This window comes from Penicillium waksmanii (genome assembly GCF_028829765.1).
Source record: "Penicillium waksmanii strain IBT 27052 chromosome Unknown utg000008l:1.0-5622682.0:1.0-5626561.0, whole genome shotgun sequence".
Lineage (NCBI taxonomy): Eukaryota > Fungi > Ascomycota > Eurotiomycetes > Eurotiales > Aspergillaceae > Penicillium > Penicillium waksmanii.
The window spans coordinates 672156-688373 of NW_026643254.1; the positions used below are offsets into that span (position 1 = coordinate 672156).

General features: G+C 43.7%; 4 protein-coding genes across 4 annotated transcripts; 3 read left to right on the forward strand and 1 right to left on the reverse strand.

Moving 5' to 3' along the window:
• Positions 1-3504: 3504 nt before the first annotated feature.
• On the reverse strand, positions 3505-4372 carry N7481_008611 (class I SAM-dependent methyltransferase; the record flags this gene model as incomplete). Its single annotated transcript, XM_057267830.1, has 2 exons — positions 3505-4089; positions 4160-4372. The coding sequence occupies 2 exons, from the start codon at positions 4370-4372 to the stop codon at positions 3505-3507; spliced, it is 798 nt and encodes a 265-aa protein (XP_057118507.1).
• Positions 4373-6192: 1820 nt separating this feature from the next.
• Positions 6193-10007, forward strand: N7481_008612 (uncharacterized protein; the record flags this gene model as incomplete). The annotated part of the gene is made up of 2 exons (XM_057267831.1): positions 6193-9525; positions 9621-10007. The coding sequence occupies 2 exons, from the start codon at positions 6193-6195 to the stop codon at positions 10005-10007; spliced, it is 3720 nt and encodes a 1239-aa protein (XP_057118508.1).
• A 2559-nt stretch (positions 10008-12566) lies between these two features.
• Positions 12567-13477, forward strand: N7481_008613 (SDR family oxidoreductase; the record flags this gene model as incomplete). Its single annotated transcript, XM_057267832.1, has 2 exons — positions 12567-13260; positions 13332-13477. 2 exons carry the CDS (start codon positions 12567-12569, stop codon positions 13475-13477), a joined length of 840 nt encoding a protein of 279 aa, XP_057118509.1.
• Positions 13478-14877: 1400 nt separating this feature from the next.
• On the forward strand, positions 14878-15681 carry N7481_008614 (Glucose/ribitol dehydrogenase; the record flags this gene model as incomplete). Its single annotated transcript, XM_057267833.1, has 1 exon — positions 14878-15681. One exon carries the CDS (start codon positions 14878-14880, stop codon positions 15679-15681), a length of 804 nt encoding a protein of 267 aa, XP_057118510.1.
• Positions 15682-16218: the final 537 nt, after the last annotated feature.

Genomic DNA, 16218 nt, shown 5'->3' on the forward strand with positions numbered 1-16218 from the left:
TACTCTTTTTGCTCAGACTTAATGCGTTTATCTTTAAGGCACTGTAATTCTTTGGCCTTATAATGCTTAAGCTTCTCTAACTTAGCAATATCCTGACATTTCTGTATAATAAAATCACTAGTATGCTTATACAGTAGCTTCTCTTGCTTATAAAGGCATATTAATTTTGTAAAGATTTTATTCTGAGCCTATAGGAGCTCCTTCTCCTGATTATAAAGGGAAGACTAGGACTTTAGAAGACAACGCTACTCAGTATCGGTAAATAACTTCTTAGGCATCTTATACTTAACGCCTTGACTGGCACAAATACAATAGGAGCAGTTCTTAGAGCGCTTAGAACGAATATAAACATATCGAAGGTAAGTACAACGGAGATAGGGCACAAAGGACTCAAAACCTTTATGGTTAATTAACTGATGAAGCTTATGACTAGAAACCCCAGAAGAGGAAGATATAATCAGCGAATATTTAGAAAAATAAGAAACAAAAAAGGGCCTGTACTTACTAAGGGGGAGTAGGCGGCTATAAGGGATTCTCGAGGGTAAGAACCTATAAAGGAGGGGATAATATTACAAATCTAACGATATAAGGGGTCACAACCCAACAGATAGGCTACCGAGAGCCAACTATTCTAAAGAAATATATATACGTTATATGCAACCAATAAGAAGTATTACACAGACGTTCCTAGGAGCAGGGGCCGGTTAGAACTATACTCCTAGGAACCAAAAACAGAGCTATATAAAAATATCTTATACAGAGATCCTGCTCAGTAAGCAGGAGGGTAATCCGGGATACGGTATCCTCAAGCCAGATATTATCCGGTATATATACAGTTCTACAGACAACCTACAAGCAACCGCTCTAGTACCCGATCGGGCCACTTACGTAACGAGTATAAGATCCTATCCGTTCGGACAGAACAGACCTGACCTAACATCAGGACCAGGATTCTGACAGTACCTTAGGAAGGACTAGGATATATAGGGCGCTCTTTACGTATATATATTTAGTTCTTTGCGATTAATTAATCTAAGTTACTATAGTATACCTTCGGGCTATTCTTTATTCAGTTTTATCTTTTGTGACAAATATACTACGAATAGGGGAGCTCTTCGGACTGACCTATTCGGTGTACTATCTGGCGTATCCTTCGAAGTTACTCTATAGGATCTGAGTCTGTGTAAGGCTTAGCACAGTAACGGTACGATTGTGAGTCGATACTTGAGGATTACGAGTGATAGATATCACACCTAATCAAGACAGACCTAACAACTGGTAAGTTGTTGTACGATAGTCTAACCACTCACTGTGACCAGTTAGCAACGCGTAACACTTATTAGATTATCTGATCTACCATTACTTCCCTGAGCCTAGTAAGACATATAGTCTTATATAAATCAATACAGAAATTTAATAATATATTCTTAATAGGGCAGATCTTAAATAGCTCTGGCTTATTATCTATATCTATATTATTCTTGGCAGGGTTAGGGCTACTAGTATAGGCTTATATATAATACTATAAGGTATCCTATAACTACTGCTGGTGTTAGGTAAATATATACTTAGGGGATTCTTAATTATATTTAATCTATAGCTGTTAATATATATATATATTATTAATAAAAAATAGGGTAGGTATAGAAATTAGGGTTATAACTGTACTATACGGGTCAGGCCGGGCTCTTTATAACCTTAGAATATCTACAGATCAGCGATATAAATATCTCTCTGTATATTAACTAGAACACTAGTATTCCTATACTATAATCCGGTAAAATCCTTAAATAAATATACCTAAGTTTGTACAAAAAATATCAAAATATACTGCTATAGTGCTATATGCTTTTTAATAGTAGTAGTATCTAAATATACCAATAATAGCTTATAGGGCTTTTATCCTTAGTAGTTCAGATAACTTTAATCTGTAATAAATAGCTATACTCCTTAGTAATTTCCTGGCTTATATATATTAGTTATTTAATAGCCTACTAAATAACTAATATAGTATACTCTAGTCCCTTACTATTCCCCTTAGGGTACTAGATACTCTTAATTAATAGTTGGCAGGGGGTCTCTTATAAAAACTATACCTATCCTATCTAATTCAACTATAGTATAGCTTTATCTAAATCTCTAGCTTAGATAATAGTATCTTAGGCCTTTTAATCTTCCTGCTAATACTCTAATATAGTTTATAATAACTGGCGAATTATATTAGTATTAGGAATAGGATCTGGGGATACCACCTAGGGGTTTAGCTATACTATACAGATGTAATAGGACCTAGGCCCTTAGGTAAATAAATATTAGTATAGAATAAACTAGCTATTAGCTTTGATATAGCCCTAGATAGCTTAAATCTAAGTAGGGGTAGGGTAGCTACTATAGTAGAATATATAATACTTATAGGCCTTTCCCTAATACTTCTTTATAGATTTAATCTGATAATATATATATTTATTGTATAACCAATATATAATTCTGTCCTTATAAACCGGTAGCTTAGGGATAGGTTTGTTAATCTAGCAGGGCTAACTATCTACCTAGGGCTACTGATTAATATAATCCTACCCCTAGATTATATTTTGAATATACTGGGCCTATATAATAGGGATATAATAAATAGTACTGATTATATAGGCTTTAATATATCCTAGTTATACTGTATATTAGTATTTCTAGTAAATTAATACCCAGAAAGCAGTATTAATATAAAAAATATTATAGATATTATATTTATAGTTTATTATCAATATACAAATATATATTAGCGGTTAATAATAGAAATACTAGGGAATAGTACAGCCTTAATATCCTAGGATTAGGCTTAAAATCAAATAGGATAATAATAGGGAAACTCTGAATCTACCCCTGAAAATTCAAAACAAAAAAACATATTCTGTTGCTAAACTGAATATAGTAGTTGGCTACGATAATAGTAGTGACTAGTCACAGTCAGCAGGTGGTAGTTACCCCATTAAAAAATTACACTACTTTTAAACCACAAAAAATATTACTTAATATATACTGATTGTGCTTAAATTTGGCTAGATAATTAAGCTTCTTCTGAATTACAATATACTTAATTTTGAGGATCCTGCAACCCTATTATATATACTCGAATGGGGGTGTGAAGGTTAATTTGAATAGGCCCTGTCTCTACTTTTTTTTCCCATACTTAACAAACCCTAATTAACTCGAATGGGGCCCATCCGAGTTGCCCCCATAGGATAGAAAACTGGCCGAAAAGGGTACTGACTACCCGTCGGTCCTGGTCTTGGCATACCCCATCAAAATATTACCTACCAAAATCAGACCCCTTAGGGTTTCACCCTTCTGACTGGAAATCATCCTATTAAACCTGATAGGAGGATAGTTTAGATAATTCTAATCAAACTTCTAAAAAGCCCGATCGAAAAATATTAGGCCAACACCCCCCCCCCTTGCCAAGACTTTTTAATGCGGAACACCCCCCCCCCCTGGTGGGCCGGAATATATTTAGGCCTTCTTCAATACGTACATGGTTTCATTGCTGGTTGAGCGCGTCTCAACAAGTTCCAACCCCGCCGCCGCCGCCAGCAGTAGCAGTTCGCCATCCTGCCAAACACGTCCACCCACTGAAGCCACATCCTTCTTGATCACACTTTCAACTCCTTTCTCGTCCTTCTTGATCACCTCCACCGGTATATCCCAAAAAAGGAGGTTACCCTCCCGTCGGCAACTTTCTTGCCCATGGCGGTACAAAATCCCAGGGAACAATACGCTCTTAGTATCCTGGGAGTACGGGTTCTCCGTCATTCGCTCCACCATTTTCGCTACTTTGGCCTTTCGCGAATCATCGAACATATAATTTACAGAGATAAAAGCGCGGCCTGTTTCTGGGCGCAAGACGCCAGCTGCCTGGGCTAGAAACTTCTCTGCTTGCCCACTCTCCATCAGTACAGTGATGCTGCCAGCTGCAAATGTCATGAGGTCGACGGTAGGCGGGCCTTGAAAGTCTTTCATCGCTGAAAGCTCCGTTGCAGAGCCCTGGACATATTTGATGCTGTGCGACAAGGATTTTGGCATCTGTTCGACCGCACGCTTGAGCATGTGAACCGAGAAGTCTCAGTCCAATGAACTGTGTGCGGTCCGAGGGTTCACCGCATCGCACTAGGCTGTTCGCGAGCTGCCTAAAGACACGGCCAGTGCCGCAGGCGATATCAACAAAAACAAATTCGTCCTCTGGGCCGCTCAAAGGACGTCCGGCTCGCATTTCTTTGTATGCGTCCAGATAAATGTTCGCATCTTCATTCAAGCAGTCAAATGAATCATGAGTGAAGTCGTATAGCTCTGCCCAATAGGCTGAATGGTATCCGTCTTTCATGATGAGCCTTCTTGTGGAATGGAAAGTGAAAATGCTAATAGTAACTTATAAAGAGTGGCCAATGTCTGGTTTATATGTATCAATGTTGTGAACCTAGGCTCTCTCGCGAGCAAAGCGGGGTATGCACATATGCAGGGATGATGAATTGATATAACTTGGTCTTGGAATATTTTGAGATTATACACTGCACGTATCGATTACAGAAGTTTGACGCATTACTACACCGCCTATCTAATGACCACTTGTACTGTAGTCAGGACAGCTTACTCCCTCGCCGTGTGCGTGCATATAACCGCATAATAGCGCATATATTTTGATGTAACGAGCTTTTGAGACATGAGGCATCAGAGCTGATTGTATATGAAAGTGCAGCCGACATACAGTAAGTCACTTCCAACTTGGCCCCTTGCTTGTGCGGGATGATAGGATTGCCACGGCGTAAAGACAGGCAATAAGGTATCCCCGGCCAGAATACTATTATCCATCGTCCTTATTTATTTTATATTTTGATCCAAATCAAAATTTCCTATTTAGGGAATAGTCGATTTCGCTTGATGTTAAATAAAGACTACTAGTTATTCCCACTACTAGTCTTAGAGTCTCTACTGAGAACTATCCAAGCCGTGTATCGCCGCGTTGTATTTCGCTCACAAAGATAAATCTTTGTATGTAATTGTCTTAAAAGTTTTCTACTAAATTGGCCTAAATTACTGTGGGTACTGAATTCTACTAAATAATAACAGGGTGGGCATGGCTTGCCTGCGGCTGATCAAAATCGACTTTGGGGTCTTTCGGCTCAATAAGATACTTCGCGCCGTAGATTTCATAGAATTCGGCGTTGCCATAAAAAGAATCGGTTTGGGATTCCTTGACTTTTTCTACAACCTCCGGGACGGTCATGTTGGCGCTGGTTGGATGGTGCTAGGATGTTGCTCAAGGAAAATGGAAAATTGAAAATGAGAAACTGACGCGGTACGTAGTCTGCGGTTCTTGGTGATTATTCTTGGTTTACCATATCCACGAAAGATGTGATGAATGTGCAGAGGCGAATAGGGACCAATTACCTAAAATCTCAAATTTATATATATATATATAAAGAAATGGAGAAAATGAAAAATAGTATGCAAGTGGATATGATGATACCTTTACAATACACGAAGTCCTGTGTACCATGCAGATCTATGTAATTTGGGAAGTACTTCTGACATGATATAGGCGATAAATTACCTAAAGCATACTTGAAAAATGTTAGATAGTGATATGGTAAAATGTGTATGCCTTTAGATTCATCCAGTGGACCGTCGCACAGGCATGGGCCAGTGCCCCTGTCCAGCTGGGAAAAATTGAATATCATATCCACGGATAAACTTTAGATTTGATACCGTCAGATTCACTATTTTTTTTCAACCATGCTCACTATGGCTTCAATCATGCGGCGCTTATGCAAGGACCCACATAATTTAGGCAGGGAGCATGGGGCGATCAACCATGCGGATGAAAGATCAGATCTCCTTACATCGTTCTACTGCATACACAACACTTCAGCTGGCACATAATGCAGCCTGTGGTGGGACACGAAGCATGCTGAGATTTACCCTGCCCCCATCGACCTCGGAGAACCATCGCTGTGACCTCTCGTGCCCGGATTTCCCCGAGGAACGAAGCCATCGCTTGTGGCGGGAATTCAGGCTCTTCCCGGCACATGACGAGTGGGTTGCACGCTACAAGCGACTGTGAGTGCTGCTGCACAAGATATATTGACGTCCCCGAGAGCACTAGCCATTCTAACAAGCAATATTTTACACTATACAAGGATCACAATGCCTTCAGTCGCTAGGTTTGAAACAGTATCCGCGCAGCTGAAGAATATTTCTGGACTTGAAATCTCAATCCCGCACTTGGCCTGGGCACTCACGCTCTATTTGTTCACCAGCGAAAATAATGTTCAATTTCAACTATACTCGCAAGGGTCTGTTCGAACACTCGATATCCCAATTGATACCGAGAAGATCGCATCGGGGGCCCTGGTAGAGATCCGAAGCCTCCTTAAAACTGCCTGTGTCGATTGTGACCCGGTTGCGAGGTCGAACGACTGGAAGTCCAGGAGTCTTTTAGATGTGACGATCACGAGGCCCTCTGACAAGGACGGAACTGGGGCAACAGCCCCAGATTTGGTGTCCCCGATGATATTGAGATGCGACTTAACAGAGAATTCGACTGAAATTAGCGTCATTGTCGGCACTAGAGGACCCCCTTCATGGCAGGCACTGCGAATGATGTACCAATTCAGCCACCTCATGAAACAGCTTCAATGTTTCACAGAGAGGAAGATTGTAGCCTTACTCAGTCTGTGTCCCGAAGATCATTCCTGGATTGATATTCGAAATGGACCAATGCATCCATTGAGTCGCATCGAGATATGCATTCATGATCTGATCTCATCCCAGATTGCAGCACGGCCTCAGAGTGAAGCCATTTGTGCCTGGGATATCAAAATGACATATAGTGAGCTTGAGGCACAAGCAAGGGCACTCAGCCTTCGTTTGGTCCAGGCTGGGGCGGGTCCAGAAGTCGTGGTGCCAGTGCTCTTCGAGAAGTCTGGTTGGACACCAGTCGCGATGCTTGCTATTCTCTATTCTGGCGCTGCGTTTGCCCTCTTCGATCCATCATTCCCTGATGGGCGGCTGAAGACGATGTGCGGTGATATTGGTGCCATGGTCGGGGTTTGCTCTCCTCAATATGCCGATCGCGGTATATCCATTGGGCTGCAGCAAGTTATCACTCCAAGGATCACTGCTTCGAAAGCCTCAGATATCATTCTGCCCCAAACTGTTCGTCCGGGTAACATGGCAATTCTTGCCTTTACATCTGGCTCTACAGGCAAGCCGAAGGCCACTGTGATCGAACATGCTGCGTTTAGCACAAGTTTAATAGCAATTGCAAAGAAAATGAATTATCTTCCCACCTCACGCGTCCTGCAATTTGCATCATATGGGTTTGATACCAGCATTTCAGAGACTCTCGGGGTGTTGATCGGAGGCGGGTGTATTTGTGTACCATCGGATCAAGAACGCCAGCAGGATCTAGCGGGCGCCACTCGACGTCTCAATGTCAATTCAACCTTTATGACACCTGCGGTCCTGCGAACATTCGACCCTGATGATTTTCCAACCATATCAACGGTAGTCTGTGGAGGCGAAAAGATTGCCATGAATGACATCTATTCATGGGCCGAGAAAAAGACCTTGACCAATGTCTACGGCCCTTCCGAATGTAGCATTGGCTCATCATTTGCGGAGAGCCTTTCCTTCACGCCAGATACGGCGAATATAGGGTACCCAACCGAATGTTGTCGCTTCTGGGTTGTGGATCAGGATGACACCAACCGGCTAGTACCTGTCGGTGCTGTCGGAGAATTGATCATTGAAGGTCCCAATGTCGGCCGTGAATACCTCAACAGACCCGAGGAGACTGCGCAAGCGTTTTTTCGAAATCCACCCTGGATTCGTCCGTTTCGTACGTCGCCGTGGTCCTTTTATCGCACAGGTGACTTGGTGCAAATGGTATCAGACGGATCATTTCGCATACTGGGACGGAAAGATAACCAAATTAAGATCCATGGGCAAAGAATTGAGCTCGAGGAAATTGAACATGTCATTCATGATGTATTGCCAGAGTCTCAGCGCGTGATCGTGGCCGTTGTGAGCCGCACATCTCCCGTCCTCGTTGCCTTTCTCTTGGGAATGAATGGGGATACTTGTGAGAAGAAATCAGCCAAGTCGACGTTCCTCAAGCCTTCGAAAACTTTCCAACATGCTTGTCGGGTTGCTGTCGCTACTCGTCTTCAGAGGGATTTACCGCAATTCATGATTCCAAAATTGTGGATCCCATTGGACAAGCTGCCACTCACACCGAATGACAAGTTGGATTTTCGTCTACTATCAGCAGAGGTGGCACAATTCTCGTCGGAAGAGGCGTTCGAGTATACTCTCTTATTGGGGAATCGCCGTACCGTAGCTCATAACGAGATGGAAAATCGAATTCAGTGCTTGGTTGCGCTGGCGCTGGGTGTTGAGCAGCAGCAAGTTGCTCTAGATGCGAGCTTCTTTGTCCAGGGAGGTGATTCGCTGGCTGCAATGAGAATATCCGCGTTGGCTCGCAAAGAGAACATCGAGCTAAGCCCATTTGCTCTTCAAGAGGCGGAATCGATAGCCAAGCTGGCTCAAAAGCTTGACAAAGAAAAACAGAAACCTGGTTGCAATGAAAAATTCGCTCCTGAGTTTCTTCAAGATACCGACGGCACTATCCTGAAGACGCTCTCGTGCCAACTTCCGGGAATAGAATCCCCAAATATCCAGCATATTCTTGCCGGCACTAAAATGCAGGAGTATTCTCTTGATCTGCCGTGTGAATATTTTCAATTAAATCTTTGCGGATCGCTGGATATCTGTCGATTAAAGTCAGCCATCAAGTCGCTCCACGAGCGACATGAAATCCTCCGGGCTGCTGTGTTCTCTGGCCACACACCGGCCAGAACGTACCAAGTCATCTTACGGGATTTCGAGCCTCAACTTGAGATCCTTGAGAGTACCGAACCAGCAATTCAGGTTGCCGGCCGATGGATTGTCAACGACAGTGAGATGATAAAAGAAAGTCTGCGCGCTTTATGGCCTCCCTTTCGATTCTTTCTTGCCTTGAAGGATGATGACGCGCGTGAAATGTCCCTTGTTGTTGCAATTAAGAACCCGTACTATGACGGCGTGTCCAGTATAACCTTGTTTAACGATTTAGCTACCTTCTACGAGCACGGACCAGATTCATTGCCACCGGCCATGACTTATGGCGAATACCAGGCCTTCGCGGCATCTCTCCCAATCAGCGATGCCATCGATTTTTGGCAAGAGACCTTGCGAGGTTCATCGCTTTTTGATGTGGGACGTTGTCGAGTCCCCTCGCGTTGCCCAGAAGTGTCTACCAGTCGTGTCATTCCCTTAGTGCAGCCACCTCTGGGCATCACGCTAGCTACAGTTGTCAAGACTGCCTGGGCGCTGACCCTGGCACACCAAGCTGGTAAGGATGATTGCGTATTTGCGCAATTCGTTACTGGTCGTTCACACGGTCCGGCTGGTATCCAAGAAGTAGTCGGGCCGTGCGTGAACTTCCCCCTGTGCGGGTTTCGTTGGCCGGAGAAAAGCCAAATCTATCGGCAATGGAGGTGATGGAGGCAGTACAATCGCAACACGTCAAGTCACTGTCCTATGAAACCGTCGATTTCTTTGGGTTGGGAGATCAATGCACAGAATGGGGCTCGGATGCCTTGATGGAGACATTTGTTATGCATCAGAATATCAAATTTGATAATGAATATCGTCTTGGGGAGGCAGTTGGCAAGCTTGATTTGATTTATCCGGGGGTTGAAACGGATGGGTTTGTTCTCCATTCTGTTCCCCGCGTCGAGGATCATGAATTCCGCCTCTCGGTTCCCGAAGGAGTGCTTGACCTCGCCACAGTCAGCCATCTTGTTACAGAGACGTGTTACTGGGTGCAGACACTCGTAGCCCATTTGAACACGCCTGTCGCCGATTTAAGGACACAGAGAAAGGCTGACCTGGACTCGGCAATGAACTGTGAATGATCGTGTCAATTCGTTGACCCTCTGATTTCATCTGCTTCATGGCCGCTGTGGCTGGGAGCTGTGAGGTATTAAGTTGAGACCACCTAAGAGGCATTCCAGCACCACATCAAGTAACGATACCTTCAACTTAGGAAGTCTCAAGCACGGAGCCCGCGCGAAGCAATTTCTCATGTCAACTAGTCTTCACGAGAATCACTTCACATGACCGGTAACGCTCCGCGATAGAGGAAAATCATACAAGTATTATTTCGGTTCATATTCAGGACATAATATGGTAGAACAAAGACATAGATTGTACACCACTGCTTCTGGAATCTTGTCACGGGATATCGATATAGTGCATGTGGTCATCCCTGGCCTTTACCCACCCGAAGAGGAGCTTCTAAAGTAACACTCAATATATGTATATAACTTAGAACCAACGGTACTATACACTTCTGGTAGGAGCACCAGAAATAATAGTATTAAGATAAGGTTGTATTAGTTATAATTTATACAGTAATCAGAATTAATATCTGATCAGTAGCTATATAACTAGTGAAAGAATAGCCGCTGAGTCTTGAATACATATAGATATCAGTTGAATAGCATCGATATATATCATTGTAGGGAGTTATTACCTAAGTATCTATAGCAGGTTGTTTGCGCTGTGCCCTGAACCAAGAGTCTAGTCCTATATTCTGGTGGTCAATTTACTGTACTTGGTTGCTGTATGCTCAATTGAAAGCATCCGGGATAAACCCGAATTTTTTTATATATATTTTTTTGCGTTAGGGCCTGGGCGGCTCATCTCTTACAGGTTGCTCATACTACCTAAAGAGATCCTATTCAATAAAACTGTTCATCACATTAAAGCATAAGTGAGCCACTTAATTGTGGCAAATAAATTATGTGAAGTAACATTATTCCGTGGTAAAGATACAGATTAGCACTGATCCAGTTATGTCAAGGTCCGAAGCCGCGGTATTCTGAAGTGGTGAAATAATTGTACAATACTCCGTAGATCATCTGCATTGGTACCAATAACTATGCATTGGTACCAATAACTATGTAGTGGTACCAATAACTATACAGACACCAATAATCATGCAGTGGTACCAATAAGCATGCAGTGATACTAATAATTATGTAGTAGTACTAATAATTAATAACCATGCAGTGGTACCAATAGTTAACTAATCATGCGGTGATACCTCAATATATTCGGGCCCGTCCGCGGGGGCAACGTTGACTAAGAAACCCCGGCCATCTTACCAAGACCTTTCTAAGCAGATCCCCATACGGGCCCTAAGTACGGATACACTCAGGTCGGTCCACCACCACTAAAGAAAGGCTTGGCGAGAGAGTCGAATTAGGTCAACTCAATGGCGCCACCCCCCCCCCCCCCCTCACATCAAATCTTAAGAGAATCTTGTCATTTGTTCAATTGTTCAATTCTGTCCGAGTGATGAAGGGATACATTATCCATCACTAGCACAGACTTTGGCTCGGGCCATTTGCCACGCTGATGGAGAAGCTGCGCGGTAAAATCCCTAAAGACAAATGCATCAGTTGAAGCCTACAATGCTCCAGATAACATAATGCCCTCTTGTATATACACAGGCCAAATTTAATAGCGCTGGCCACAACTTGGAAAATTTCAATGATTAAACCAGTGACCAGTGTAGTAGCAAAGGGTGACCGATCTGTTCGCTACAAACCTATTCATTTATTATATCCGGGTTTATCGATATATATAAGGTGGTGAGATGAAGTCTCAGATAAAATCATAGTATCCGTCAAGAAGATCAAAGTTGCGTTCCCGGGCTGTGATCCATGCAGCCTATTTTGACCAACTTTGGGTGTAAAGGTGCAACTTACACTAGATAGAAGAGCGAATTCATCCCATAGAATAACCATTATCTTTTCCACATATATCAGCCGTTTCAATCAGATGATCACATGAAATCTCGAGTATAACTTGAGTGATACTACGGGGTCGTCCGCCTTCAAATAGAGGTGCTTTAACACTGCCAAACACTTATATTGGAAGAGATTCTTGAAATAGTGTTTTGATTGTAGCCAGCGGCTCGTGTCATCGTAGCCATAGATAGTTCGCGACTGTGGATTATATAATAGATAAACTTAGGTTTAGATAAAGCTAGGTTTCAAGCCATCTTTGGTTGTCAATTTTCAAGAGTGTCATGACTTCCGTGAGCGGCAGATAGTTCAGCCAGCCTGCGCTGATTATCCATTGTTCTGTTGATCTTTGCTGTAGATATGTTGCTGGCTTTCCAATGCAGTTCTCACCGCTTTTTGCCCAATAAAAACATCAACAAACAATAAGCGGTCATGGCGGCGCCGGAGATGTGTCATAGAATCAAACACAGACATTATCCTTCGATTATACTACATACAGTATTGTTGGCCGAAGTAAGGAGGTGGTAATTTACCTTTTCCGGTCCTATGTTAACTTTATACCGTCATCATCGTACTCCTAAAATAGGTTTATAGAGTCTCTTGTGAAAAAAAATGAACCAAATCCTAGCTTGGATTTATTCTTCTCCTTTCATTGACACCATGTCGTATGGACCATCTCCAACCACAACCTTTCACTCAAAGACATATCCAGCCCTGTCTCCGACTCGACCAGAATTATCAGCAAAAGGTAAAAATGTCATTATTACCGGAGGTGGTACAGGAATAGGCGCCGAAACTGCTCGGTATTATGCTCAAGCAGGAGCATCTCGAATTGCTATCCTAGGTCGCCGAGAACAGCCTCTTCTGGAGACTAAAGAGTTGATCGAGAGGGACCATGCGGGAATTGATATTTTCGCTCTAGTCACCGATATAACGAGTAAAGATCAGGTCAATGCGGCGTTCTCACAGTTTGCCGAAGGCGGCCAAATACATGTGTTGATTAGCGGTGCTGCTGTGACCGGCCCTCAAGGTGCTGTCAAAGATGTAGACAGCGTCAAATTCCTTGAAGCTATTCACCAGAATATCCAAGGCTCCCTACATGTTGCACAAGCCTTCCTCCAATATTGTTCAAACGATGCAGTAGCTATCGAAATCAATTCTTCTGCCGCATATCTCGATTTTGGGCCAGAGATAGCTTGCTATAGTGTCGCAAAGCTCGCGGTATTTCGACTTTGGGATTCTGTAGCAGCTGCACATCCAGATATTCGAGTCTTTCATGTTCAGCCTGGCGTTATAGATACGCAAATGTCCCAAGAAGCAAGAGGCGATGTCCCTCTGGACTACGAGGATGATGGTAAGTTGACTCCTTGATTCCCGGATAAGAAACGTGAGAGATGACTGATTTTCTCTAAGTTTCTTTACCAGCAAGCTTTAATCTATGGCTTGCAAGCTCCGAAGCATGCTTCCTGAACCGCAAGTTTGTTTGGGCAAACTGGGACGTGAATGAACTGAAAGCTCAATCGAAGGAAATTGGAAACGGTAGCAAGCTCGATATTGGACTGATAGGATAGCCTTTTGAATGAGCATTATTACAGTATGCTTGCAAGGTAGAATGGCATTCAATCAGGCAAGGGAATGCCATGGGGTCTGATTGCTCCACAGCTATTATTTAAGAGGTTTTAAACCGCTCCTCGCGGCTGGCTTCTAAAGATATCGCTTTGCTACGACACGTGCGTGTCCGCAACGAATATTGTTTTTGAGTTCCACTGTACAGCCAGGCTAGATAGTTAAACCTCGTTTGTAGCCTAGAGAGTCTACTTCTCCCATAACACTAGGTTATCACTCTTACATATAACTCAGTATCGAAGCATCCGCCTTTGACAAATCTAATCATTTTAGATATGTAAATCTTCTTATTCTGTACGTTGACAGTTATATAGACGCAAAAAACGTCTTTGGATAGCTAGAGTACGCTTGATATAGTTTCCAACCCAATTCACGCCAAGCGTTTCGGCCTCGGTCGCCGCAAGAACAATATTAGCCATATTGCGTACCATCTTATTCCTAGGGGCTGCACCATGGACGTCTATAGAGAAAATACCTTCGGTAAGTGTATCCTGTTCTACTTGAATCAGTCTATGACTATTGGCGAGTGTGATAGCTTTTGAATTATGACCTTTAATACGATCGCATTAGCTTAATTACGGTATGCAATAGACGCGCGCGGCAGCCGCAATAAAAGGAACATCTTTCTGTTTTAGGTTGGATTGCTAGTTCAATTCTACCCTCTTGATGGATAAAAACCTGTTATATTTTAGAACATATTGGTGGCATAGTGCGTAATTCTGAAGAGACGCGAAAATTAAAGAGATGGCGGATGGTTTGTGGACGACGTTACACCGATTATTTAGCCTCGTACAATGAAAAAGCACATTCTATAACTATCACATGGAACTGGCAATTACATATCAGCTGGTCACCATACGCTAAGGGCCGAGTTTAGTCTCAAAATGGCTTTAAGAGGCGTAATGTAGAGATCAACTTCCGTATAGATGCACTTGCCCATTGGTTATGTCAGGGTTGCCCCAGCCTAGCGCTACATCTTCATGCACGTTCAAAGGACAAGGTACTCAAACACGGATGGTGCAGATAAGACATATGATCAAGATGATGCATGACATTTTACTGTGGTCTAGACTTCCGTGGGCCAATTTTCTAGTGGATACACTCGTCCAGAGTCCCTTACAGCGACGATGCTCCAGCAATCCAGACAATCCACTCTTTTTGAGGCAGAGTGAAGTGCGCGTCCGTGTCTGTGATAGACGAAAATATGCAAGCTAGGCCGACCGTGCATGCTGAACAGTACTACTCCTCGTACATTCGCATATTGGCGCCTCGTCTTAGAACTACAAAAACTCGGTTGTGAAACCAGAAGCCCAAATAATATCGTACCTACCCACCAACGGAGAGGATGACCGGCCAAGCAGCAAAATACGTGGGCCGCTTAAAGGACAAAGTCGTCCTCATTGTGGGAGGGACTTCGGGCATTGGTTACGCCGTTGCAGAGGCGGCATTGGAGCACAACGCCATCGTGATTGTGGCTGGATCCAACTCAGTTAAGCTGGAGGATGCCGTCACCAGACTCAAATCATCATATCCGTCGCAAAGCTCTGGATCGCGACTGAGTGGGATTACTATTGATCTTGCCGACATCGAGAACCTGGAGACGAATGTGCAATCCGTGTTGCAATTTGCGGCCAATGGGGCGAAAATAAACCATCTCGTTGTCACGGCCGCAGATATGATGCCACCGCCGCCATCACTGGCCGAAATCACCGTCCACAGTCTCGAGCGAACAAGCTGCATTCGTTATATGGCACCTCTGATCTTCGCCAAACATCTGCCTAAGTCCATGGACCAATCTTCTGAAAATTCCATTACCCTCACGAGTGGCGCCCACGGTCACAAGCCTGACCCTGGCTGGTCCGCCATTACCGGATACCTTGGAGCGGTGGAAACGATGATGAAGGGGTTGGCCGTCGATCTGAAGCCTCTCCGTGTGAACGTCGTGTCTCCCGGAGCGGTCATTACAGAGGTTGTGAGGGAAATGTTAGACGAGCACTACGATATGGCTATTCAAATGGCGAAAGAAAAGTCTTTAGTAGGCAGTGCCGGGATGCCAGAGAGTGTAGCACAGGCCTATCTGTATCTTATGAAGGACCCGTTTGTCACCGGGACGGTGTTGGAGACCAACGGCGGGCTGCTGTTGGCTTGAGAAAGCAAATGAATGGCGAATCTCACTCATCGCGTACATCAATAATATCCTCTTTGTCCAAAAGGATGTTGGGTTTATCCACTCGTTCTCCAAACATTAATAGAGCGTGGCAGTTGCAAGGCCTAGCTATCCGCTGGGCATACCCGTAATTTTGCCTGAATTAAAGGATAGTGAGTACCCAGCGCTGTGGGTAAAATGCACAGTGTGATCGGCCGCATATATTCCCATAGTGTGGGCAATGCGTCTTTGCATTGCCCCTTGCCTAAGATGACCCTGCAACTTGCAAATCGCTGTACAGTCCTTAGCGACACGGAACAGTGACCACGGCAAACTAATGCAGATAATGAATCGTACTTGGGAAGAGAATGGCGGTCAAGTGGTCATTTTCGTGATGTGATCCTGCTCGCTTCATAGGTGCGATGCATCCCGGGACACATACAGAAAATTTGTCATGGCCTTGACCTGCTCGAATACTATATTTGGGCTAGAAACCGCTTCGAACCCAGGCAAAAGCAACTTCGGTACTATATTGATTCT